The following is a 27,838-nucleotide window of genomic DNA, read 5'->3' on the forward strand; positions in this document are numbered from 1 at the left end:
ACATTCTTCTTATGTTGAAGTTGTATAGACATACAGCTGCAACACATGTAAATGAAAATTAGCTATCTGAAATAAATAGCGTAGAATATTTTTTATTTTTAAATGTATCTCTGAGAAAGCTCCTTCACTTGTGTTTAACAATAACTGATTAAAAGAGCTAGGGAGAGAGAGGGGGGGAGTGTGATGGACGTACTCACAGAGGGATGGCTGATCATTATGAACGGGTCCAGCACGGGTCGAATGGCGGGTCAGCGGAGTTACACACGTTGTGTGTATGAAATGTCTGTATCGTCACTGCGCTGTATTTTTATGGACTACGATATTCTGGCCATGGGTCACCTCTCTGGCCCAGGTCCAGCAGCCTCCGTCTCACACGTTATTACTCTAATTACTGAAGTTAGTTGCATTCAATAACTTCTTCTCTGTTCTTCGCCGTGGCGGCCGCAATAGCGCAGTTACCCGCGGGAACACTGGTACAAATACAGGTTTGCCTCTCACCCTAATCCTTAACCTAACCCTACACTGCATTTCCCCTAAGCATCTTGGTTTCTCATCCCTACAAAATAAAATCAGAAGAAATTTATTAAACTGAAAAAAAAACATGTTTTGATTAAATTAAATGACCAAGAAAATGCACCTTCCATTCCAATTGGTGACCTTATGCCTGCTTGTTGCCAAGCGGCAAAAAAACATAGGCTAAAACTGAAGAAGAAGAAGAAGAAGAAGCATAACAACTAGTGTCATTGAAGCACCTGGTGCAGACTCCACTGCCATGGTAACAGATGATGACCATCCTGACAACAGTGGTGATGAAGATAACCTTACACACCTTTGGCCATAAAGTTTATAATTAAAGTTCTTTTTACTTTTAAAGTTCATTTAATATCAGAAAATGACTTTTGATACAAAATATCAGATCTGTGGAGACTTTTACTCAAGTAATATTGGAAAAGGTGTACCAAAGTCATTTTCTGGTAAAATACTTGTACTTTTACTCAAGTATTGCTTCCAAGTACTTTATGCAAGACTGTCCATGAGTCAATCTGCAGTTCAGGCCAGCCCAAACTAGCCTCCATCTTCGTCTAGCTAGATTATTATAGATTAATGATTACCATATCTACCATCCGGGCATGGTTTGAGATCCCCCCCAGAGAGGCAGCTTTAGTCCCCAGAGGATTCTTTGTTCATGGTGAATTCATATTTTTAGAGCAGCAAGGATGCCACCACATATCTAGGACGCCCACTGAGAAATAACAATTTGTTATGAACTAGAGATCTGTAGGGCTACACCGTTAGGTTAAACTGGACATGACCATTTACATAAAATGTGCCACTTTTTCATTACCATAAAGAGAAAAAAGTCAAAACAGTAGATATTGTGTGTTGTCTGGGATTCTTTCTAGTGTATTACTTCATGATGAAACTAAAGAAAATCAAACTTTACAGGCAACAAGCCCAGTTGTTGTTCCACAAAACTCCAATTTTTTTTAAAACTTTTGTCAATGGTCATTACAAGAGAACTAAAGCCAGCAATGCAAAATGACTACTCTACTACAATTTGATATATCAACGGTTTGTCATATTCCATAAAAGAGTATCTTTGCATTCAGTTGATGTTTTCTTACTTTTCCAGAACCACTTCTGACATTCCCATAATACAGTGTCAAACTGATGCCCTGCGTAGGTAGTAGGCCTTCATAAAGGTGGGGAGATTTATAAAAATCCTAAAACAAGATTTTAAAAGGATGCCGTTGGGCGTTTGGGGTGAGGCTATACAAGAATGAAACAGTGGTCCCAGCCTTTCCTCGCCCGTGTGTTATTTGTCTATAGATGAAGGGCCAGTGGTCCAGAGGGACGGGTTGTAACCAGAGAGTTGGTGCTGTTGGAGAAATTAAAGCAACACAGATATGTGTCCCTTCCCAAAGTACAACTGTGGAAGGTTATGATAAAGACAGTTATGAAAAACATTATGATGTAACTAAAGTGAAGCTGCTTGGATTCAAAGAGACTTTACATCTTCCAGGTGTGTATTGGCTCTTTCTGCCGGCGAGATAAGATGGTGGAATGTAGTGAAAAGGAAATTGTCAAATACTTTTGTTGCGTCAGAGAAAAGTCTTTTTTTGAGATGTTTTTATTCTGTAACAGGGACGCTAGTCTGAATCAACGGAAGTACATTTCCAGGATAATCGCCCGACATCCGGCGCATGCTGTGTCTGGAGCGTGAGCCACTTCCCTAACATTCCGCTCTCTGCGTGTTGCCGTTCTCAAACTGTTTGCATCGGGAACAACAACAAACTTCAAGCTATCAAGCTACATGCTGAAAATGGCAAGTTCTGGATTGTGCAATAAGGCAGGCCTGCTTGGTTCTTTCGGGGAATGGTTGAAGAGATTTACAAATAATATGTTAACGGCATTTAATCTCTAACAGGGATGTTTTTGGACCGGTTGGTGGGGATTTGCTATGGACAAAATACACACAACAATACACTGGTGAGCCACTGGTAACCATGTATCTGGCTGTTGTAAAAAGCTGTAGCTAGATGTTTCTGTACTGTGCGAAAAGTTATTTTTATTTAATTTTGTATGTGGCGTTTTCTTTTGCGGGATGCAAATGTTCCAACAAGTTAAGTTCCTTAAGGAGATCATTTTGCAGGGCCACAGTTGATTGTTGATTGTGATTGGTTTAAAGAAATGCATCCACCCAGAGCGTTTTTTCTCCCATATAGATTCTAGAATGTATCTGTGGTGTAGTCAGACCTTACTTCACATTGTTGTGGCATTGAAAGACAGGGACGATTACGCAACGGATACTATTATGCAATAATAATTTTCTTTCCCTTTCAAAATTGCTGTGTTCCTTAAATCACAAATTTCATCAACTTATTTACATAAAAATTGAGAGATGGCAGGGAAAAACTGCTCTAATGTAGCAGCTTTATGTGAAAGTTACAAAATAACCTCTTGTAAGCATTTTTTAGTAATTTGGGACAGCTGTGATTTATATTTCCTGAAACTATTTCCAAGGGCAGGAGTAACACAGGTTATTGTATAAGTACTTTAAATTCAATTGCAGCTGAAGGCAGAGGGAAAGTCATTAGCCACTGGAGGTTAGCCAAAAGCTAGACACTTGCATCTTTTAAATAACACTGCTCACAAGAAACACTGAAAAGAACCACAAAGAGGAGAAAAGGAAAAATAATACAGAAAGAAAAGATGAGGGATCAGCAGTCAGGATAATTGAAGAAAATGATAGATGATAGGGATAATGCCATTGCTGCTGCTCATGTGATTCGTTGTTCTCTGTGCTATATTTCTCTTCCTCTTCTGTATTTCTGCACTCTCTAACAACACTGATAGCATTTGACAAATTGAGAAATTGCAGTGTAGGTGGTGGGTAACACACACGTACATGCACATACACACACACACACACACACACACACGTGTATGAAAGATGGCGTCATCAGAACACAAACACACACACACACACATACTCAAAGACACACACACACACAGACACACACATACAGACACACACACACAGAGAGACACACACACACACACACACACACACAGAGAGACACACACACACAGACATCATACTAGTTCCCTGTTTGCATTATTGTTTCATATAAAAGTCATATTGCCTACCATGCGATACAGTTGGTGGTAAGCAGGGTTCTTTGATACTTGTTTGATGTCAAATCTAACAGATATGGAACAAAACAAATCCAGGAAATGCATTTAGTATTAGAAATGTTCTCCAAGTGATGAAGGAATTGACTGGACATGAGTCCTCTGATCTCTACACAGACATAGAGACATTTCCTGCACTTTGTTGATGTACAGAACCTTCACAGCAGTATTGTGTGTGTGTGTGCGTGTGTGTGTGTGCGTGTGTGTGTGTGTCCTCCTCAGATTACTTCCCTCAAACAGACTCATGTGTAAGTAGGAAAGGAAATAAATAAATTAGAGGTCAGGCTGAAAAGTCCACGTGACAACATCTGTCTTGTCTATGTCTGTGTGATACTTTTTTTCCAGAGATGTGATGGCCCAAAGTGGAAAGAGAGGTAGATGAGGGCACATCTGTAGTCGTGCAAAATGACTCATGTGGGAATAGCAAATGCTACAATGGCAAATTATACTCACAAGCTGCTCTTACCCCAGTGAATTCAACACCTTTTACTTTGTTTTTAGCTCTAAGGTGACAGACAGGGAAGAAAATCTAGCTCAAACCTTATTATATCATATAATTCTATATCAGATTATATCAAAACACCATATTAAAAATATATCCTAGTTTATCATTTATTTGATAGACTACAAATATCTTTAAATGTACACTCTCTCTCTTTATAGATACATATATATGTGTGTAGAATAGTATTATCAGCGAGAGAAGAGGTCAACAAGGTGCATGAGCTTTCTCTTACAAGCTTGGTGTACTACCTTATAATTTTGGATATGTATCATTTACAGAACACAGCATTACTGAGAAAGAGCACAATGGTTCTCTCTGCACCACCTGATATCAAGTGTTAACATTTCCGATACTACAGAGTGAGGTAAGAAGAGCAGAGAACAGAAAATAGACGGGTGGTCTTGGTAGAAGATAGAGATGCAAATTCACCATGAATGTAAAAAAAGAAAAGAAAAGAAAAAGAGACCGATAACAAAAGATGAATGACAAGACGGAAAAGGTGAGCTGAGAGACAGATAGAGATAAACACACATGAGAGAGAAAATGAGACAGGAGGGAGCTGACAAGGTTATCTAGCCGTGTGTGTGCCAACAGTTCTCTCCAAAAAGGACCGGCCTGTCTAAATGTCAACACAGTCCGGAGCAGCGAGGATATGCACTGAATAAGATATGCAGTTGAAAGATATGAGAGGGACACAGACTGAAACGGGGCAGCGGGGTCATATACACCCGGGGTGTTCAGGTCGGTAACACAGCAGCACATACAGACACACACACACACACACACCCCCAACCACCCACACAGTCAGTGCATACACACTAGAGCAATTAATCAATTAATCAATTAAACAAGTATCAAGTGTCTCTTCAAACTTTAAAAATTAAAAAAAAAAAAATACATATTTATTCCATTGTTTGAAAACAGACTTTGTCCTTTAATATTCATATATTATAACTAACTCTGCAGAGAGTAATTATTAGTTATATTTTTGGTCCCCTCCCCACCACAACTGCTGCTTTGGACGTTTACCTCAGATTTTACACCCCCTGCAGGACTTTCCTTGTTACTGCAACTGCACTCACAAAAGTGTTGATGCTGTTGATGCTAATGGATATTTTTTCATCACAGAGGCTGGGACTGACAGAAGGGGAGACAATAAGCTTGATACATAGCTGGTTTGAATGTATCATTAATAGAAAAGGTAAAGAGAAACTTCACATTTTGATTAAACTAATAAATTAGGATGGTTCAAATCAACAGGTGAGTTATCCTTTAATCTGTGCTCTGTGATTATTGATGACTATAATGAACCTGGACATGAGTTTACATTCCCAACCGACAGCGGCAGATGACCGCCCACCAACAATCAGGGTCTGTCCCAGGCTTCTGCCTGTTAAAAGCAAGTTTTTCCTCCCCACTGTGGCACCAAATGCTTCCTCTATGGGAGGAATTGCTGTTTTTTTGTGTTGTCTAGACTTACTCTATCTGTAAAGTATCCTGAGATAACTATTATTAGGATTTAAAACCATAAAAAAAATTGAATTGAATTCTCAGTTCTCTCTAAGAACACTGACAAGGCTTATGTAAGATAAACACTCCTATCTTCCGTATGTACGGCACTAAGGGCCTCTTTATCAGCAGAGTCAGGAGGTAAGACATGACGTGGGGCTTGTTTAATGTGGTGCTCTGAATGTACACCATTTGTTTCATATGACACATACTAATATGTGAGCAACTGTCACTATGTCCTATCTATAAATACTTACTGATATGGTAAATTATAAAATGTTAAAAACACAAATGGTAAAATACAATGTGTAATAACTGGACTGAACTCCAAATTATTGTGAAATGTTCACCTTTTTAATTTAGAAACACATAATAAACACAACCGCAGTCTATCTTTGTAGAACTGTAGCTTAATTTAATACAGTTAACGGACCATAAACCTTATATCTATATATATATATATATATATACTGTATTTATGTGTCATTAAGTTGGCTATAAATATTGCAACCCTAAAGAAGCCATTAAACCGCTGTCCTTTTATTCACAATCAGTTAAACTTAAAATATAGTTTGAAATCAGGCAGCACAGAAACCTTTGGCTACTCAAACATATGGAAATCGTTATCGTAAAAGTCTCCAAAGAGGGAAATTTAAACAACAACTCAAAGTTGAAAACCACATTCGGTAAAAGTGTTTAACAAGTTTGTTCTGATTTCATGTGTGGAGGAATGGTCTGGTAAGATCCACTTTAGATTGGGACAAGGTCTGCCACTTGTGTGTGCTTTAAATGCCATTATCTAAATAAAACTTAAGATTTGTACAATGATTGGCCTGGATGTGTCTGTACACGGCTGAGTGAGGGGTCCGCTAACCTAGACAGGCAAAAGGAGGAGGTGGTAGGTGGATGCAGGAAGTGGTTCAGGCGTACAGAGGCTGGTAGCCGCTCCTCTGGCTGCCACTTCTACAGGTGATCACACATACACTCAGCATCCCAAAGAACTGCAACAGGACAGAGAAATGTAATCAGACACAAGCCCCTAAAATCGATGTTCTACAGTTTCACATGTTTAGTGATGCGACAAACTATTTTAGTTGCTATGTTTGAATAGATTGTTCAACATATCACACAATTAGTGCTAGGTGAGGCACTCCATCGATTTGGGAGGTACATGGCACGGAGGAGTGTATTATGTAGCTCCTCCAAAATCCACCAGCAAGTCATGTGTTTCTCATTGCACAGTCGCACTCTAACAGTGGGATTTACAATAACGTTCTACACAGCTGATAAACTATATTTGAACGTGTATGTGACCGCCTTCACCTTGATGATGGCGAAGGCCAGAATGACCAGCATGGCGTAACCCAACACATCCTGTAGGAGGCGATCCAGCTTTGCCTCACAACCCTAAAGTACATGCACAAGTACAGTGAGAGTTAAAAATTGAGAGTTTGCAGAGTTTGCAGAATCAATCCATTAAATTATAGCCATTTTGATTAAATGTTTATGAATATTTGGTCAAAGTACAATACTGAGCGGTTTTTACTCCATTTCCATACAAAGTGGGGATTGAGATAAAAAATTATTTCATTTGGACAAAGTTGAACATCTTCATTCTTCACTGAATTGTCCATTTAACACCAAGAGTCTGTATGAAGTCTACTATGTACATACTGTACAGGTACATTGAAAAATGTCTGTCTGAAATGTAGCTCTTGGTTTATTGTCACAGAGATGGGAGATCATTTCATTTTGCAGATTTTATATTTTGAATCATAAAAACATTAACAATCCTACAATGTAAGATAGTTTCCAAGTATTCCCAGAGTCACAGTTGGAGTTAAAAACATTTATAAAACAAAACCCAAAAAAAAGCTGACGATCCCAATCTTACCACACGTACACCGACATGTTATTTAAAATCCCAAGTGGGCATGTGTGCTTCTGCATGATTTACCTGTATGTTAAGCAGGTCTGGTTGGTCCAGTCTGCCAGTGCACTGTGTGGTGCTGTTTTTACAGCAGGACACAGGCACTGTGTTGTTGTGGCTTCTCAACCAGGTAGTGTTGGACCAGCTAGTGTAATTCATGACACCACAGCACTGCAACTGGAAGGAGACAAAGAGGAGTAGGAAGAGTTAATGAAGAACTCAAAAGAAAATATATATGACAGTGAAAATGAGAAAAGGAAAGGGTGACACTAGACAATCAACCTTGTTGAGCGAGTTACAGTACACACGTTATTTGCGGTTGTACGATGTGAGGCAGTCTTGTGTCTTCACACTTTCAATCAACCTGCTTTATCTTCTACTATTACTGCACTTCCCAAGATGCTTCTTGATAGACTCAGCGGTGTGATTATGGTGAATGGTGGCATGTAGGTGAGAGGGCAGTAGAGGTTATTTTTATTTGTCCGTTTAGTATATACCCACAATTAGGGCTGGCTAGCATGAGCAACATAGCGTGGTATTGTGACATACAGTTATACGCAGAAAAACTACAAAATAAATCACCAATAAAATATAGGCTACAGCATTATGTCTTGTTGGTGTTGTAAGATTCTTTATGCTAAGACAGAGAAAGAAAGACTGAGGAGTGAATTGAAAGTACAAGAGAAGGAAATGAGAGCAAGCATGCGAAAGAGAATGCAAGCAAAGCAGAAGAGGTTGAAGAGAGTGAAAGTACATGAGAGAAATCAAGCTATTTAAATAGAGTAAATATAACACCAACCTGGATCTGCAGATAGTCAACCGCTTTCGTCTCTGGGTTCTGGCCATCATACTTTGTGAAGACTTCATTCATAGAGCGCTCCAGGTCTGTGTTTATCTGAACAGACACAGGACAAAAAACAAAGAAAAAAAAAACACATTGTTGACGCCTGTGTACTTTAGTAATGGGCGTACAAATTACTGTCAGCAGCAAACATTGCACACCAGAGAACGTGTATCTGTGACTCACCTTGCCTTGGTAGATGAAGCTAAATACCAGAGCAGCTACTTCAGCTGCAAAGATCCCCCCGATGATCAGAAAGAACTGGAAGGGAAGAACATTTGAGATATTGGTTCAGTAAAATGGAGGGAAGGGATAAACAAAAGCTGAGCAGAAACAAAACTGAAAAATGATGACTAACATTGTAAGTGAAACAGTAATTGTTGGCAGATTCATTTTAACCCTCAGGCCACAGACACACACACACACACACACACACACACACACTTACAAAGGTAAGGCCAACTTTGGACTCCCGGATTGTGGCGCAGCATCCCACCAGACCAAAAATGAACATCACCACGCTGACGCCGATGATGATAGCTGCCGGGACCAAACTGTACTTGTCCTGAATGAAACTGTCAAAGTTGTCATAGCTCTTGATCACGTAGGCACCGACGTAGGCCAACGCCGCTCCTGCAGCCTGCGAGGAGAACACATCAAGGTGGTAATTCACAGTTGACAAGTTGGCAATACGGTTATGGTGTGAATAAACTTTGAACACAGTTTGGATTATTATTAAAAGACATTAGTTTTCCCTTTTTTCGGTATATTAGACACAGTTGTTATTCTGGGAATAATCAAACCTCAGTATGTTTAGACTGTTTTTCTCTCTGTGCTGTAGTTGAAAGTGGCATGTAGTTATATGTAAATAACCTTGATCAGCTAAAGCACAAAGATATTTGTTCTCCCATCATCATCTGCTGTGATCTCATGGGACGAACACATGCTGCGAGTGTCACCCATGGTCTGTCAGATGTGGATTAGGCATTACGTCACACCATCACCCCCACTTTTCTAGAAGTCATGCCTCAGCAGTGAGCTCACCGATCATAAGACTACATGTATAGTTTGTTTGTTTTTTTGCGCATACACTTTACTAACTACAGAAATTTCAAGAACAGAGACAACCATTAAGAAAACAATGGCACTAAAGTAATGATCTCACAATCAACTATCTTGACTTCCCTTTGCCCTTTGAATATCACTGTAGCAGAAACTCCAGTCTGTGATAAAAGAACAATGGAACCGACTACGTAAAGCTACATAAATAACACTTGTGTGCTAACTGCAAATGAGATTACACTCAAATATAACGGTTTGGGTAAATCCTTCTTTTATATGCAGCCAGAACACTATAATAGAATCTTTTTCAGTATCACTTCCCCCGTACTAACACAAGTCTGTGTTTGTCTTTGTTAGTATTTGAGTGTGTTTTGTGCGGCCTAACAATCAATTCATCCTCTCCTTCAGCCTCATGACTCACTTCTTTTAATCACACCAGAGTCACGGGATCCCTGTGGGGTAGGTACTCTACATCCAGCCCACCCTTCCCCTCCTCCGCTTACCCCTAATCTTTCCAGAAATTTGGATCTTGTGCCTAACAAGCAGCACAAAGAGGCTTACAAAATGTATAGCACCCATGCACGGTGCCGCCTCTCTGGAATGTGAGAAACCTCTGAGGTGATGTCTCTTGATCAGATGCATTTAGAAGATCACTAGTGTATCTTAGAACAAGTTCCGGGGGGCCGACACAATGTGCCTTTTACAAATTACGCTTCCAAACATTCTCAACACATTGACCTTTTAAACCCATGATTTCCCACTTACATCACCCACTTTTAATTGGAAAAAAAAACGTTTTAATTACGCAATCCGATTTTATCGCAGGACCAATACACAAAATGGGAATATTCTAATTGTTTAAAAAATCTTTTGAAACTTTGGGGTCTTCAGAAGACTTTTTGGTTTGGTACGATGTTTATCTGCATAGTATGGTCTTGTAAAGGAGTGACAGTGCCATTGGGACAGGCCAAGTTTAAAAAGGATATTTTATTATAGATATTTTGTTTTAATTATGAATAATAATACTCAATTCTCAAATAGTCTCTCTTATGCGCAAGTTAGTATTAGCTTGTTTAAAATGTGCGCTTTCCCACAGTGTAAACCAGCACTGAAAGCCTTAAGAGGCTTGATGAAATTCAGCAATGATGTTGAAGTTGATGATAAAAAAACACCTCTAACTCACTGCTATTTGAGGCCGGATGAATCAGAAGATGGATTCTCACTTATAGATTCTAATACATGGACTTGGCTTGTTTAGTTTAGCAGCTTTGACAGACTACCTAACTGAGCCCCAGCTGTTTGAGAAAACAGTCAAATCCAGATGTGTGTGATGCTTTAAGATATGTGTTTTTACAAATTAGAGGTGAGCTCTCATTCACTTTTCGCTGCTTTAACCCTGCATGTGGCAGCACGTCGCCTGTGGTCGGGATGTGTGGGGGTAAAACCTAGATGGTGAGAAGACTAATTTTGAAATATACTAATGGATGGAGGAATGCATGTCTCTTCAGAGAGAGAAATAAAAAGCACTAGACTGGAAATACAAACTGAGAAAAGGGAAGTGAAAAGTGGATGTGGAAACTTGAATTAAAGAGCTAAACCCTACCCATGTTTCCTCTCGTAAATACCCAGGCACACAGGCCAGTTTCCTCTCACAGTAATCAAATTACACAGAAGTGCACAAAGATTTACTGGGTCCCTTCAAAACCTATTACCTCGGTAGGAGACAGAGGAAAGTTGACAACTGGGGAGAGACATGATGAAGGTGCTAATATGAGCCAACAAGATAAAAAGCCAGGCAATGAACACTGGTCAGACTTTGATAATGAGTCAGAGTTCAAGCTGACAATGTTGCAGCTAAATCAGCTGACCTCAGCTGGACTTAAATTCACATTATTGGGAAATGTTACTCATAGCCTTAAAGGAATCATTTGACTTTTTTTTTTAAAGATTTGAACTATATCAGGATTCAGTACAATGAGGGAGTACAGGCGATAGGGACTGTGCTGTCCAAAAATCTGGGGCAGGACCAGGTCAAAACTCTGATTTCCAGGATGTAAACCTTAACACGATCATGACTAACTGGCTACACGTTATTAATAACGAATAGCAATGATTGACAGAAAAAGTCAAATCTGTACCGTCTAATGTCTCCCTCCTAGAAATCCGCCAGTATGAAATCAGATCTGTGCAGGTGGAGAAATAACGCTGCGTCTTACCCAAAATATCAAGCTGAGGAAGAGGAGGACGGTCTTGGAGGTGAATATCCCGCAGTCCATCTTGTCTGGCGGTGATGAATCGATTGAGGAAGGACTGGGTCGCTGCGGTACAGCTTTTTGTATCGCAGAGCTGGTCCTCCTGCTGTTTTGGTCACAAGTTTTCGGTCTGTCTGGCTGCAGCGACTGTGAGATCACATGAGAGCAAAGCCCCGCCCCTCACAGAAGTGAGGGAGGGGTATTTGGGTAACAAATGAGCCAAGGAATTCAATGAGAAAACTAGACGATAATATTCCCCTCGTTTGCCCATCAGCAGTGAAATATCGTACGATTAAACGATACGATATGAGAAACGATCTTATATGATGAACACGAAAAAACACTCACAGTGGACAATTATTGCCACTAGACAATGGTTACTAACACTTCCACACGGGTGGGGGCCTTTATCATTATTAACCCTTGTGTTGTCTTCCTGTCCACATTGAAAGTCAACACTTTTGTTGATGCTTTTTATCAATGTTTTTAAGTTTTAAAATGTTTCAAATGTTTATAACTTTATTAACATTTTCAAAGCTACACTAACTTATTAACTTTAGTTTATTTTGGGAATTTATGGTCAACACAACTTAATTATAGTAAATTATAGGCTACCTAATGTTTGAAAAATATATAATAGGAATTATTTACAGTAAAATTAAAGGAATGGATGTCGGATAATCACAAACTGGAATATGTCAACTTTTACTCAGTACTATTTCAGAACCACCATTTTGGAAATGGTATAAAATGGAATAAGACACTCCAAAATTGATGAAAGTAGAGATTTGTACTTGCCAAAGAGCATTGTGAGGAATCAATCATGTTATTTTGGGTAGTTAAAAAGAAAATTGATATATAACAGAAAAAAACACAACAGTGTCAGTAACTCTTTGCTCAAGTGTTTTGGTTTAATTATGGGGACAACATGCCAGTCACAAGCAAATCTGATCCAAGCTGCATACAGAGTAGTGATGAAGAAGGTAAAAAGGTGTTCCCAATTGAGATTATTACAACTCTATCTGATATGTTGGCTTCATTCTCTGTTCTCCACTTAAGACCAGTCCTTGTCCAGTGAAAAGACATCTAAGACGTTCAGTGGGCTGACTCACCACTGACAAGCCGTTTAAAAGCATAACTTTTTTTCTTCAAGTTAATGTTACTCACTCTGTTGTGTGTGTGTGTGTGTGTGTGTGTGTGTGTGTGTGTGTGTGTGTGTGAAACAGGAGGAGGCGCTATCAGTGCACTACAGAAGGAAGGACTTCAGTTGTCAACTTCCCCCCCCCCCCCCCTTTAAGGTCAAGTTGGCTTTTCCAGCTCAATGTCAAATCCTTTAAATGCACAAATAATGAATTAAGATTAGAGATCTACTGATTCAATCAATCAAAATCAATAACGTGTATGCAAATACATAACAAAAAACTGAATGCAAAATAATAATAAATATAATAATTATAATAATAATAATAATAATAATAAGAATAATAATAATAATAGTAGTAATAATAATATTAGTAATACAAATAATCACAATAAGTCAAAATATTGAACTTTATAATCTATGAGAAAATGTCATTTGTCATTTGGTCAAGATTAGATAAGTGAATGTGCACAATATGTTTGAAATCTGACTGAACCTCACATTTCAAACAGTCCCTAACACTAACTCACTCTACTTTTTGTATTTTGTGCTGTTCAGTTACCAAAAGAACAGACTGAAGATATGCAGTCAGATGAAATATAGCTACACTATACTGCCATTGCTTCATTAATTCCTTTGGACTTGATTGACACATGCAGAGAATATTGCTGATAACAACGCATAATGGAATGATTACGAACATAACTCCTTTACATAATGGAGAAATTACGTTTTCTTTATGGCATCATGTCCTATAAAATGTTTTAAAGTGGTTGTCGAACACAGGCTGTCACTGCAATACGATCAAACTGGTTTAAAATATATGCATGCAAACTAATAATAATGCATTCATAACCGGTCATTTCATAAAGAGAGGGAAAAGTTCAAAAAGACCCGGGAACTTAATCTTAAATTCGTTTTTCTTGCCGCTCCACTGATAACTCTTCTTCTGGCTGAGGCCCATCTCCCTCCACAGAGGAGACCTACAGCAGCCCACAGAAATATTTCCATTATATAAAATATGATGACATAAAACGTCATTTTCTGTTAACAAAATTAAACTTTTTTTCCATCTCGTATTGCCTCTGCTTTCAGCTGTTTATATCTATGCTGATCACACGATGGTGCCTTCAAATGAAATTAATTGGCAAAAACGGATGAAATACAACCAGGTTTTGGAGCCAGTATATCAAGCACATTCCTGTTTAAGCTTGTCTAATTATAGAATGATGTACTTGTTTATTCAGAGGGTTTAACCTCGTTAAAATGTTTAAAATGCACGCCTCAAATCACATTATACAACTGTCAGCCAGTAAATACACAACCAACTTGAATAATTTTATTAAATAAAAACCCTGTTATGGCCATTTAAGATTACGCCTATTCATATGATTTGCTTTTTGTATGGATATTCAATATTTTACGCAGGGGTTTTACAGAATTATACAGCTGAAGAAAACACACAGTTGATGAAGTTTGATTGACAGCGAAGAGGCGCACTGGGGTGGCGCGGCTCACTCTCCACGGTTCTCACCGGGGCTTCATAACGCGTGAGGCTGTCAAGAGGGCAAGCAGAGATAAGTAGCCCTCACAATCTCTTGATCCTGGCATCCTCGCTGATACAATGTCTTCTGCTGTGAGTGTTTTGCCCTCGGCGGCTCAGGCCAAATCTCCTAAGAAGAGAGCCAAGTCTCAGAGGAAGAAGACGGGACCTACAGTGTCAGAGCTGATACTGAAGGCTGCATCCGCGTCCACGGAGCGCGGCGGCGTGTCCCTGGCAGCCCTGAAGAAGGCGTTGAAGGCCGGAGGATACGATGTGGTGAAGAACAAAGCCAGAATCCTCATCGCCATCAGACGCTTGGTGGCCAGCAAATCCCTGCTCCGAACCAAGGGCACCGGGGCCTCTGGTTCCTTCAAGCTGAACCAGAAGCCCCCCGCACCTCGGAAGAAAAGGGTGGTGAAGAAGCCAAAGGCGAAAAAGGTGAAGAAGGCCAGCCGCCAGAAAGCACCTGGAGGTGCCACTCCAGCTGCCAAGAAGTCCCCTAAGAAAAGAAAGATTAAGGCAAAGAGTCCGAAGAAAGCAAAGAGGCCCGCTGCGGCCAAGAAACCCAAAAAGCCAAAGAGTCCTAGCAAGGTCAAAAGCAGGGTCGCCAAGTCTACCAGGACCAGGGCTGCTGCCAAGAAGTGAAAACTCTCTGAATGAACACTGAACGCGACGGTTGACTCGTCTAACGTGTGGACCAAAAGCCTGCCTTCATTCTGAGACCTGAGCTTGCTTTACTTATTTTACAGTTTTTCTATAATGGAAAACACTGAACCTGCTGTTGTGACGCATCTTTCTCTGACACCATATGCCTTGTTTTGAAAAAAAAAATGGAATTATAACAATAATAAACCTATTTTAATGTAGTGTGTCATGTGATTAGATCTCAGTTTAAAAAAAAAAAAAAATGGATTTGGCTTTTATATTTAATACAAGAACTATCTGGGTAAGAATGTCTGCTATAGACAATATAACACGGACGTAACGGAATATAAGTGAATTCTTTATTTATTAATATTATGTTATTAAGCATCACTGACTTCAGCAATCCCCCAGTGCAATGTGGGAAATTAATATTGTGCGTCTCTATAGCTGCCAGTAAGGACGCAGTATGATGACTCCGAAAGCTGCATTTATTGCTCACCATTAAGTGTCCATCACATAGAGGGCAGTGGCTAAGTGAAAAGTGGCTGATTTAAGACACAGCGTTGATTTGACTGATTTACAGTGACGCAGAAGAACGCCCGGGACATATTTGAAGTGGTACTTTTACGCACCGTTACGCACAGGGACCATGGCGTCCAGCACTGTGTATCCAAACACATTTGAAGACGAAACGTATTTGTTGTGTGGTGGATACAGCTATTGGGGTCAAACCTTTTTTTTTTTTTAATAAAACTCGTTTATGCGTTACATATAGGCTACATGAAAGAGAAACGCTATCTGACTCTGCGTTACAGTGGCACACGACGTGTATCGCCAACAGAAAGATGCTGAGAAGGTTTGTTTAACCTGGATTACAAACCTGTACTACAATTTATAACGTTTGAATTGTGTACTGATATCAGAAAAAATAGTGGGTGCATGGGACCAGGCTGGTCATAACACAGCAGCAGTGACACACTGTATAGCTTGTCTACAGTCTATGGGTGACACTCGCTGGCAGCTTGCCAAAGGCAGCTAATCATCCAAGTGAGGCTTGCCGGGCGTGACGAGCCGCGTTCACTGTCCTCTTATCTCCAGCAGAAAAACCACACGCCACGGTTTCAGTGCGGGTGGATCAATAATTATGCCCGGCGGACGAGTGTAGTACCACCCTCCAAGGTCATGATGGAAGTTAGGCGAAAGAGGAAAGAGTGTTTACTTTGAGTGAGTTTTTGGATGAGAAGAAGTAGCTCCAGGTGAACACGCAGGTGGTATTTCATCTATAAATGAGTCAAATAAAAAGAAAGTGAGAACAAGCTTGATATGTATTCATACGAGCCTTAATGATACCATGCTGGTGTAATGAAGTCATGAATCCGAGGAAAACGAGGATTAAAACACATCTTTTGGAAATTGATCTTAGTGCATTTATCAAAAAATGTAGGAAAATCCAACCTTTAAGGACACCACTTTTCTTTGTGAATGAATAATGTATTGCAAATAATTAATGTTCTCCTTTAAAATAAAGGGGGCATAAGTGTACACACCGCTATGGGGAACTTTCAATAATATCTTATCTCAATGCAAGAAAAACCAGCTATTAGGCTAACTGAAATAAACCCATGCCAACCTCCATGTATGGTGAAGGGTACGTGATGATCTGGGGTTACTTTAATTCCAAAGACCAAGGGAACTTTATCAGGATACTTATTATCCTGAACCATGAAATAACTGGCCTTTAACAATAAAAATCTGCCTGCCTCTATGGGAATTTAACATTGAGGTGTGTATACGTATGCCCCCTGTATTTTAAGGAAGAATATTTATTTATTTATTTACAATACATTATGCATTCACAAAGAAAATGGGTGTCCTTTCTCAAGCCACTGTGTGTAAATCACACAGTTGAAGAGTTCATTAGCTGTTTGGTGTGTGTTGCCACCTACTGGCCGGGTTTAGGAACCATCTAGGAAGTAGCAGCCGGAAAGGTTCACCTCAGGTCAGGCTTCATCATGGTCATATTTTACTGTAGGTAAAATGTGGCAACCGTGGAGCAATTAAAAACAAAAATGATGTTCTCCTTGTGTGCAACCCAAATTTAAGTTTTTCCGTAAAAACTGGAATATACAGAATCTGTAATCTAGAAATGTGAGGATTGTTAAAATGACAAATATGAATGTAAACTAGTTATCAGCTTGAACTACTTACTATTAATAAGTCTATTAAATACATTAAAAACATACAAATACGCATTACATTGAAAAACGAAGTAATTTAAGTAAAAATAAAGAAGTAACACGTAGTAGCAGACAAGTGGTCCAATACTACATGTAGCCTATCTTACTGTTTCATAAACATATTTTCGTACATTTTGAATTGATACATCAGTTATTTAGTGACTTGAAATATAAAAAAACAAGAACCAGTTTTTCATAAGCTTGTAGGCCTACTTGTTACTTCACACAGTGTATGTTTCAGAGATACGATGTGGGAGGAGTGCGGCCTGACAAGTGTGAACATTATTGATTCATGCCATGTCACATATTAACCTAAAATACACAATGACAACAAAGGAAAATTCCCCATGCGTGATATAATACAAAACTTACATCACTTACATTGCTCTAAATGTTGCCCTTATTGAAATGTATTCCTGCATGTATCATGTTTACTTTTGTAATTTGCCTTAAATTAAATCTGAGGCTTGAAGTTGGGTGTTGACTCAGAAATTCTCCGGACATTCCCATGACATACACTCATGTGACTGTTCACAAACATGTGAAAACACCGCCACTTCCTTTTAGGTATGTCTGCTTTTCACATCTGCTTTCTGTTCCCTTTATTAAAAGGATGTTTGTGAACAATCGTATCTTTACCTTTTATTCAGAAACAAAATAACTATGTAAAGCAGAGCATTTATCAACCAAAGCAGTCTGGTCTGTTCTGTTAATGTTAAGCTTAAGTTTTGTTTCCCCTTTTCCTCAACCATCCTTTTGTGTGAAGAGAGAGAGAGAGAGAGAGAGAGAGAAAGAGATAAACTAACCGAGAAATCACATCTTTAAATCACTTGAATGACTAGATATTATAAATCACAGTAATAAACATAGGTTTGGCTCCTGTTGTTGGTTTTAGAATATTACCTTTAAATAAGGTTTTATTATGCTCATAAGTTTTTTTTTTACCTTAGTCATAACAGCAGTTTTTTCTTTTCTGTTAATGAGTAGCCTGTAGTATATATACTTTGGGATGATAAACAAAAGCAGACTTTCAAATGAAAGTAAAACTTCATCCTCCCCCACCAGTTCTTAAACTGGATGTTCCTGTTTATCATATGATAAGCTGCATAAGCGAATGAGGAACCAGGCATGAACCCTATATACAGTCGTCAGAGCCCTTTCTGACACAGACACCATGAAGGCAGCAGTGACCCTCCTGGCTCTCTCTCTCCTTAACATCGGCTTCTCAGTCCCGGTTAGCCGCCCCACCAACTGGCTCAGACAATGCCGAGCCTCCACCAACCTCTCCATCACAGCACTGGAGGTGCTGCCGGGCGGAGGCTGGGACAACCTCCGGAACATGGATACGGGTCGAGTCATGAACCTCAGCTACTTCCAGTGCCAGACCACTGAGGACGGGCTCTACCTCATACCTGATGAGGTGTTTGTCATCCCCCACAAGGAGACGGGTGTGGAGACGAACTCGGAGATAATCAGCTCCTGGCTGGAGCAGAAAAGCTCTACATCTTACAGCATCAATGCTGATGTGTCATTCCTCTCGGTGCTGAATGGCAAATTTTCCACAGAGAACCAGAGGATGAAAACCCATCAAGTCAAAGACTCTTCAACTACAGCCAGAGTGCAAGTAAGTTTCTATTTTACATCGTTTGGATGAAGAGAATGCACATTTAGTTGTGGCAGTGGTTGTGAATGCAAAACTACTCTTCCATTGATTATTTATATGTGTGGTTGATAAAAATTTGGATTGATTTTCATTTATTTATAGGTCTAGTTAACAAAGACAGTGCACAATACACAACATGTCTGTAAATGTGTCTGTGAGTTCCAGGACAGATGTTACAGACGTCACCTTAAATAGTAAATTTGATTTGAATGGATTTTCGTAGTGCAATTTACTTATTTACTAATTCATGTGCAAGTTAATGTATAATACAGTTAGCTATATCTATTACACTTATCTATCTCTGTACACTGATACTGTATATCGTTGCTCTTGACTTTGCTGTTGCAAACCGCAATTTCCCCACTGTGAGACAAATAAAGGTTTTCTTATCTTATCTTAAATTAAGAAAAGGAACACAAAATTAAAAGGCTGAAATAAAAATAAACAATAAATAATGATATTTAATCTTTTTCTTCAAAGGTTCGTAACTTCATCTACACGGTTAAGGCTTATCCAGACTTCACTCTGGATACACGTTTTGCTCAACAAGCCAAAGAGATAGCCAATGCAATTGAAAACAACCAAACAAAGAACGCAGCTTATCTCTCAGAGAAGATGGTGCTGGACTATGGAACCCATGTTATCACTAGTGTGGATGCTGGGGCTACTTTGGTGCAGGAAGACTACCTCCGTTCTTCATATGTATCGGACAATTTAGCAGAACGTTCCTCTGTCCAAGCACAGGCGGGCCTTAACTTTTTCGACAAACTCAAGTTTGACATAAGCAGTGAAAGTGCAAAACAGAGCTCATCACTTCAAGCATATCAGTCCAATATTTCTTACTCTCTCATCCAAAGCCATGGTGGCGGAACACCTTTCTATCCTGGCATCACTCTGCAGAAGTGGCAGGAAAGTACCAGGAACAACCTGGTTGCTATTGATAGGTCAGGGTTTCCTCTACACCACTTTATAAACATCAACACTTTCCCTGATCTGCCACAGCCTACAGTTGGCAAAGTGGCTGTTGCAGTGAGTCAGGCTGTAGAGCGATACTACAAGGTCAACACGCGACCTGGCTGTGTTGACGTCAACTCCAAGAACTTCAACTTCCAAGCCAACATTGATGACGCATCCTGCGAGGGCCCCGCCACCAACCTCAGTTTTGGTGGTGTCTACCAAGAGTGCATTCATGTAAGCCCAGATGCAGGCCCACTATGTGATGTCCTGGCCCAGAAAAACCCTCAAACAGGGGATTTCTCCTGTCGTTCGCCTTACTCTGCCACCTTACTGAGATCAGAAGTCAGACAGCAGGGCTACACATCCTACGATTGTCATAACGAACGCTACAGATGTGGGTTTTTAGGCCTTTCCCATTGCAATCGTCAAGTGTGTCAGGACAACTACCACGTTCGCTCTGCTCGCATCAACACCTTCTGGTGCTCTGTAAGCGGAGAGGCCCCAGACAACTCAGGCTATCTGTTTGGAGGCATATACAGCCCCTCTCTCCTGAACCCCCTCACCAAAGCCAAAAGCTGTCCCCCAAACTACATTCCAGAAACGTTTCTCTCAGACGGCCAAGTGATCTGTGTGAGTAACGACTATGAAACTGCCAGCAGATACGCTGTACCATTCGGAGGCCTCTTCAGTTGTCAATCTAACAACCCGCTGGCAGGGAACCAACGTCGCTGCCCTCCTAAGTTCAGTCAGCACCTTGCATCAGTGAGTGATGGCTGTGAAATTCTTTACTGTGTCCAGTCAGGACTGTTCACAGGTGGGCAGCTGCTTCCGATCCATCTGCCACCTTTCACTAAACCCCCACTGGTCAGCATGCAATCCACAAACACAGTTATGGTGATGACAGAAGGAGAGAAGAGCTGGGTCAGAGTAGGGCAGACCAAGGCGTGGAAACTGGCACAACCAGAGGAAATCAGGGAAATGTTACGGAAGATCAACCCAGAATCGGGTCAGATGTCTAGTGGTGAAAAGGTAGGGGTAGCATTCGGGGTGATGGGCATGATGGGGCTGGTGGTCGTAGCGGCAGTTCTTGTGGTGAAGAAGAGGAGGAGGCTGTCTGTGTTTTCGCCAGCTAGAGGCTATGAGGCAATAAGTGGTGAGGTTGAACGTGATGAAGGAGGAGAAATTGAAGCACAACAAGATGAGGCTTGAAGGCTTGGCTCGGACAGAGTCCGATTTTGTTGCCAACTTCCTTGTTGATTGTCACCTCAGAAATCCTTGTCATGGATCTTACAGTGGGGGGTGGGACTTTTTATGTTGAAGGGCTTCTAGTTTGAATCAGTTGGACTTCTTATTCTTTTGAATTGTCTATGAAAGTAGTTCAAACTTTAACAACTGCGATGGAAAATAAATGTAATTATTTTAACAATAAAATGTATTGGTAGTACTTTAAGCCATGGCTTAGCATTATTAAACTTTGTATTCTGCGTATTAACAACTGTATCATATTATGACTGATCTAAGAAACAGCAATCTACCTTTGAAATCACCAACTGGACTAAAGCAGAGGGGCTCTCCAAGGCAACAGCAAATCAATACTGCCCTCATGAGGCCAAGATGCATAAAGTCATGTAACAGTGTATATAAACCCATTTAAGAACCTGCATGCTTTGTACATAGTACCATTCACTAAACATGCTGTAAATTAATCTATTTACAGATAGGTGATTAACTTTTGGTGAAGCCTTTTTTTCCTGAATATATGAATAAAAGAAGCACTAGATTAAGGATTATGTTTAGTGCTGAACATTTTGTATCCCACTACTCAAACTGACAGGATTTACAAATGTCACTATCACTTTCTGCACACAATTCTAATAAAATTGATGGATCTATGTCTTCATGTACAGTATATATTATGTTTATGATTGGTATGTTTCTTTTCCTATAAGAAACACACTTAAAGAAACGCCTTGGCCAGCAGTCACTTAAGCAGAGTAATCAGTTGATCAGTCACCTAACAGATTAGCGCTATGAGTTTTGACCTTTTTTTTTTAAATAAGTCCTATCTTTCAGCAAAACTCAAACACATCATGACAGAAATCATATTTACACTGCATAGTGTTGAGGTCAGTACAAAAGGAAAGTGAACTTACATTCTGCAAGCATGCACAACTCTGTAAATGTGGCACCAAAGCACACACTAGTTCTCAAAATAAAACTTTGAACAGAACTTCTTAAACAGAGATGTCTTTATCTTTGCTGACCTTACTGAGAAAAACATTGCACCCAAATAGACCATGGCAAAGCTGACCTCATGATGTTGGTAAGGTTGTCAGTACACAGACAGGCCACCTCAGACATTAAATACACAACAACGCACACAGTCACTCCAACAGACAGACACTGTACACTCACATGCGCGTGCATCCACATGCACATAGCCATTTCCTGTAAAGAGTGCTCATGACATTGTGCATCTTTTCTCTCGTGAGTCTCCCTCCCCCACACATGCACATGCGCACACACACACACACACATACACAGCTGTGAAGGATTCATAGAGCTGGGTCATGAACATGAAAACAAACCCACTCATGCTGAGGAAATTGTCAAGGCCTGGAGGCCTTGCGAGAGAGAGAGAGAGAGAGAGAGAGAGAGAGAGAGAGACATTGCTGAAGCAGGGGACCTCCCTCCTTGGTCTTTTTCATAGGGCAGAGGACGGACAAAAGAGTGCACCCAGGCTTTCAGCACAGTAAAGCCAAAGCTTTCTCAACCGTGATTTCCCTTCCAGCTGGATAAGGAGCATAAGCAGTTTGCATTTCATCTTTTACAGTGAGCTGCACAATTGATGGGGTTAGTAAAAAGAGGAGGGCACTACAAATGTGTTTGTCTTGGCTGTTAAAATCGCCAAGCGGAATTTCAGTAGGCAGAGAAAGCTACGGCCTGTCAACTCCAAAAAGAAGACGAGAACAGCCTCTGAAGGATGACATATAGAATACAGTCCAAGGTAAGAGTGCATGTCTATGCTGCAGTGTATGTCTCTGATGTGCATGTTTTCAGAGTTGACACAACATCTCTGGCAGGATTACTCCAGTTTATAAAGCAGAGAGGATTAAAAGCACATCTGCATTCACTATGTGACAGACATAACTCATCTATTAGACAGTTCCAACCAGCAACAACCCAGCAGTCTTCTCACTGGTAAACCGATGGAAATTAGTTTGAGTACAAGGCAAACAAAATGCCCCTGCCTACAATAGGCTTTATATCAGACACAAGTTTCAGGTTAAAGAGAGTATTTAAGAAGTCATTGTTAAAATATGGACTTTCCTGACTTCTTTCTCTCTCTGGCTTGTTACATTTAGCTAACCATGCAAGTTGGAGGATACCAAAGGAGCCCCGTTGGTGTGTTTCTGTTGGGTTTACTGGTCATGTTGGAGGTCTGCAGGGTCCATGGCTGTCGAGTTGGCTCAGGGTCAGAGTGTGAGAAAGCCCCGTTTGTCCCGGGCCACAACCTGGCAGGGGAGGGTTTTGATGTGGTGCGGATGCGTCGAACGAGGGCATACATCATCAATGTCAAAACTCATCTGGCTGACAACCACACCTGTACACTCTGTCCAAACCGCTTCCAAAAAGGACAGGTGAACACTCTAACAATCACTCTTATCCATGGTGGTCTTCAATCTGTCAAAATTCCCTTAACTCAATTCCATCCAAACTACTTTTTCTCTTTTCCTGCCCTGTTTTTCCTCCTCCTGTTTTTCCTCCTCCTGTACTATTCCACATTTCCTATAAGTATTTTCATCCTCCACCTGCTTCCCAATCAACATCCTGCTTCTTCTCTCCTCAGATTCAGAGGCTCCCAGCTGCGGTGCTCGACTGGCGTCCCTTCAGCCGCTGCAGTAAGCAGCTGTCTAGTGCCCTCCACCACTCTGTGGATTCCCTGCTGCGCAGCTCCAACTCCCTGGTTAACAACAACTGGGGCCTGGGCTTGAGTTTGGAAAATATTGGCAAGGCAGTGCTTGGAGGAAGCCGCTCAGACTTGGCCAAGTTTGCTCGGTCGCAGCACAGCGTGGACAAGGCCACTTTTGCCATCCATGAAATCAGTTGCACCTACTACAGGTAAAGAGGAGTGATCTTGTAAAAATGGTGCTTTGTAATTGGCTGATTGAAGTGGAATTACTAGGATTACTACATTAGTCAGACTGATATTCTGCACTAAAAACAATCTTATGAATTTGAATAAAGTATCATTCCAGGTATATCGGGTTTTGTTGTAACTGGGTAATAATTGTGGATAAGCATGGCGATTATTGTGGGTTTTGCAAAATTAATACATTTTCTGCAGATACTAGCTCATAGGTTTTTGCTGGCATCCAATTCATTTAAAGAAGGCAAATGTATTATTAGACTATGTAAGTCACAGACATGTGCAGTTTTCTTAGGAAAACAGACTTCGGTTTGAAATTAATATGGGAATACAATACAAAAAATAAATAGTATTGTAGTACCAGGTTATGGTGAAACCTTATGGTGAACTTGACTGTATATTGTTTGTCAAATAAGAGTTAAGATAAAATTCCCATTGTGTTGAACTCCACGTCTTGTTTTTTCAGCTACAGGCTGGCGGATCACCCCCAGCTGAGCACAGAGTTCACAAAGCATCTGAAAAGACTCCCACAGAGCTTAAACACAAGCCAGGACAGAGCGATATACAGACGGCTGATAGACACCTACGGAACACACTACATCCACCAGGTCAGGTGGTGGCCACTGCTCTCAAACTCCCTTTCATAGGCTGTTTCATAGTATTATTGCATGTCTTGTTTATATAGTTTTTTAACCCTTGTGTCTTTCTGTCAAAATTAAAAATCAACACTGGATACTTTTTATCGTTTTTCATACGTTTTTCTCCCTTTTTTCCACACTAATGACACCTTTTTTCCAATGTTTGTCACTTTTTTTGACGTTAAGTAACACTCACTTATTAACTTTAGTTTTAGCCTACAGTTATTTTTGGAATGTATCCAATAATCCTCATTTAGAGGAAATTATACCTAATGTTTGAGATAGAAAGGCGGAAATTAGGAATTATTTTTGACTAAAATTAAAGGAATTTGTGAATCACAGACTGGAGTATGTCAACTTTTAATCAATGCTATTTGGAAACCACTTCAATTTGTTTGTTTTTTTCAAATGGTATACAATTAAATAAGACACCTCAACATTAATGAGAGAGATTTGTACTTGCCAAAGAGTTATTTTGGGTAATTACAATTGTGTGAATAAAAGAACATTGATATAGGAAAACGGGTCAATTTGACCCAGGAGCACACAAGGGTTAACGAGTGCAAACTAGTCCTTTAGGTTTCAGCAGTTCAGTTATTTTATTTGTTCCTTAGGTCCAGCTTGGCGGTAAGGTGAGACGAATCACTGCATTCAGGACCTGCCTGGCCACACTGAAGGGTTTCTCCGAGTCCGACATCAAACACTGCTTGAATGTTGAACTCCGGTTGGCTCTTGGTTTCCTCCCTGGCAACGCATCCTTCTCCAACCAGTGCGAGAACCTCCTGAAGGGAAACATGAGCATGGGCTTCTACCAAGGCTTCATGACCCATAAAATTGAGGTTATTGGTGGGGAGAGGTACTTCCCTGCAATCCTCTACCAGGAGGACCCATCTGAAGCGTACCAGAGCTGGATGAGCAGCCTCCATGACAACCCTGATGTGGTTTCTTACGGCATCTTCCCTTTGCATCATCTGGTGGAGGACTCACAGATCAGTGCTAATCTAAAAAGCACTGTCACAGAGTATATTAAAGATAACCAGCTGCAGGAGGACCAGGTTGGTCTTAAGAACTGCTCCCCGACTCCCAACCTGGACCATAACTGCTGTCCTCTGCGGGCTGGCAGAGGAAACCTCAGACTGGAGATCCACAGAGCTGCAGGTCTGAGGGCGGACACCTTCACCAAAACAGACGCCTATGTGAAGATCTTCTACAATGGCATGTACGAGGAGACCAATACGGTGATGGACAACAATGACCCAGAGTGGAATGTGACCTTTGGCTTTGGATCGGTAGAACTGGGTCAGGCGCTGAGGTTTGAAGTCTGGGATCGAGATGTGCTTTACAATGACATAGCGGGTAGGTGTGTTGTCTTCCCCGAGCGAGGAACTCACTCTCTTAGCTGTCAGCTGAACATAGGAGTTCTCTATTTCACCTACACCGTCAGATGTGATGCTCACTTGACAGGATACAGGTGTGGACGCTACTCCCCTAATGCTGAGTAGATTATCAGATTACATGCAAATGTAGATTTCAGCAGTTTCTTCATGCATCCTTTTAAACTTTCAAGTAGCAGATTTTTCAGCAAGAGCTAGTAAGAGGTCATTTCCCATGCTTTTTAACCATAGAATGTAAAAACAGTGAACGTAGCAGCAGTGACGTCACACATTGGTTTGTGGACTATTGTTTTGAACATAGATATACCGTAAAGTAATAATGAGGAACAATATTTCAGTATTAACTAACCAAAGCATAATTAAATCAAAATAATTTTGATGTAGGTTATTTACAGTTTTTATAATGCATTGATTACCACAAAGGCCACCCACACCTTATGACTCATCAAACAAGGTACAGGTTGTTTTGTGTTTTTTTTCTCTGTCTTTTTAAATCATTTAAATCTTAATTCACCTTATAAAATGATCTTAGTAGACTGCCGTTTAAAAATTAAAATCATTAAGTGTACTCTTCTTTTTGCAATATGTGGACACACATATTCAACCAGGTAGCACCGATTTTCTTTAACAGGGATTGGAATTTGAAAAGCCGTGTCCAGTGCCTTGGCCGTGTGGAAAGCAACACACTTAAAATGAAAACACCCAAACTGTCAAGCTGTCAGCAACATATTTGTTCTTAAATATCACCAAGGTCACATATGATCTGTTGAAATGCTGTCCCAATCCCATTTATCCCTATCTGAGCCCGTTTGGCCTCACACACTCACTCACTTAGCACCTGAGATCCCTTTAGGTCTGTGAGCCTTTAGTCCTAAGGCCTTACTTTGGGATTGGGCAAGTGAAGATGCGTGAAGGTCACAGTGATCAGCCAATCCTTGAGCCCCAGTAGACATTTGTGTGAAATTTGAACATGTTCCCTCAAGGATTTCCTAAGATATCACGTTCAGGAGAATGGACAGACGTGACGTCAAAGTGAACTTTGACCACCAAAATCTAATCAGAACCCAAGTGGACCATTTTGCTAAATTTAAAGAAATTCAATCCAGTAGTTCCAGAATGGGACGTACAGTCGACCCGAAAAAAAGAATGTCTCTCTCTCTCTCTCTCTCCTCCGCTCGCTCTGGCACACCTGTTTCCATACGGCAGGTGAAAACCCTTCTGCGAGGAAATATCAGTGTGTCCTGGATTTTGACTTCTTCGAGGAGCCTCCTTGATGCTTGAACCTCACTCTTCGAATGTGCATTTTAGGAATTGGAACGTCCTTCAACATGGTGCGCTGAGAACGATTTCCCAGTCAGAAGCCGGAGTGTCCGGAGTGTCAAGGAGGTAAAAATTTGGGAATTGGGAATAGCCCATGGTTTAGTGAAAACCCTTAAACTCTTGACATTAAGAAGTGTCAAGTCTTTTATCTGCTGCCAAACCACTAGTAGTATAATAATGATAACTCATACAATAAAGATTTGAAGACTGTTTTCTTAATGGCAGCTCCTCCTGCTGAATTGCTGTGGGCTTGACCACACACACACTTTTATTCCAACTTTTATTGTTTAGTTCAAACAGGAACCTTATAAACATACAAATGACTTAGCAAAAGCTTTTCACTTACACGTGTACA

The 27,838-nt window shown here is 40.4% G+C and overlaps 4 protein-coding genes and 1 long non-coding RNA gene across 5 annotated transcripts in view; 4 read left to right on the plus strand and 1 right to left on the minus strand.

Moving 5' to 3' along the window:
* Positions 1-21,766, plus strand: part of LOC117945546 — a 23,428-nt gene extending 1,662 nt beyond the window's left edge. Inside the window, exons 2-4 of the long non-coding RNA XR_004656825.1 lie at positions 253-256; positions 2,734-2,750; positions 21,210-21,766. This is a non-coding gene — a long non-coding RNA (uncharacterized LOC117945546). The remainder of the gene's footprint in view (positions 1-252; positions 257-2,733; positions 2,751-21,209) is intronic.
* tspan36 (tetraspanin 36) lies at positions 5,945-12,002 on the minus strand. The gene is made up of 8 exons (XM_034873105.1): positions 11,760-12,002; positions 8,930-9,121; positions 8,668-8,742; positions 8,440-8,535; positions 7,668-7,817; positions 7,034-7,117; positions 6,556-6,711; positions 5,945-6,522 (listed from the first exon to the last, which is right to left on the minus strand). The coding sequence occupies exons 1-7, from the start codon at positions 11,817-11,819 to the stop codon at positions 6,631-6,633; spliced, it is 738 nt and encodes a 245-aa protein (XP_034728996.1). The 5' UTR covers positions 11,820-12,002; the 3' UTR covers positions 5,945-6,522; positions 6,556-6,630.
* On the plus strand, positions 14,492-15,343 carry LOC117945545 (protamine-like protein). Its single transcript, XM_034873107.1, has one exon. The coding sequence runs from the start codon at positions 14,561-14,563 to the stop codon at positions 15,122-15,124; it is 564 nt and encodes a 187-aa protein (XP_034728998.1). The 5' UTR covers positions 14,492-14,560; the 3' UTR covers positions 15,125-15,343.
* mpeg1.1 (macrophage expressed 1, tandem duplicate 1) lies at positions 18,517-21,707 on the plus strand. The gene is made up of 2 exons (XM_034873103.1): positions 18,517-18,985; positions 19,505-21,707. Exons 1-2 carry the CDS (start codon positions 18,536-18,538, stop codon positions 21,188-21,190), a joined length of 2,136 nt encoding a protein of 711 aa, XP_034728994.1. The 5' UTR covers positions 18,517-18,535; the 3' UTR covers positions 21,191-21,707.
* An 880-nt stretch (positions 21,767-22,646) lies between the features above and the next one.
* On the plus strand, positions 22,647-26,548 carry prf1.5 (perforin 1.5). The gene is made up of 5 exons (XM_034873104.1): positions 22,647-22,988; positions 23,347-23,622; positions 23,832-24,103; positions 24,598-24,739; positions 25,384-26,548. The coding sequence occupies exons 1-5, from the start codon at positions 22,965-22,967 to the stop codon at positions 26,269-26,271; spliced, it is 1,602 nt and encodes a 533-aa protein (XP_034728995.1). The 5' UTR covers positions 22,647-22,964; the 3' UTR covers positions 26,272-26,548.
* The last annotated feature ends 1,290 nt before the right edge of the window (positions 26,549-27,838 follow it).

The sequence above is a fragment of the Etheostoma cragini genome, chromosome 5, assembly GCF_013103735.1.
Source record: "Etheostoma cragini isolate CJK2018 chromosome 5, CSU_Ecrag_1.0, whole genome shotgun sequence".
Classification (NCBI taxonomy): Eukaryota; Metazoa; Chordata; class Actinopteri; order Perciformes; family Percidae; genus Etheostoma; species Etheostoma cragini.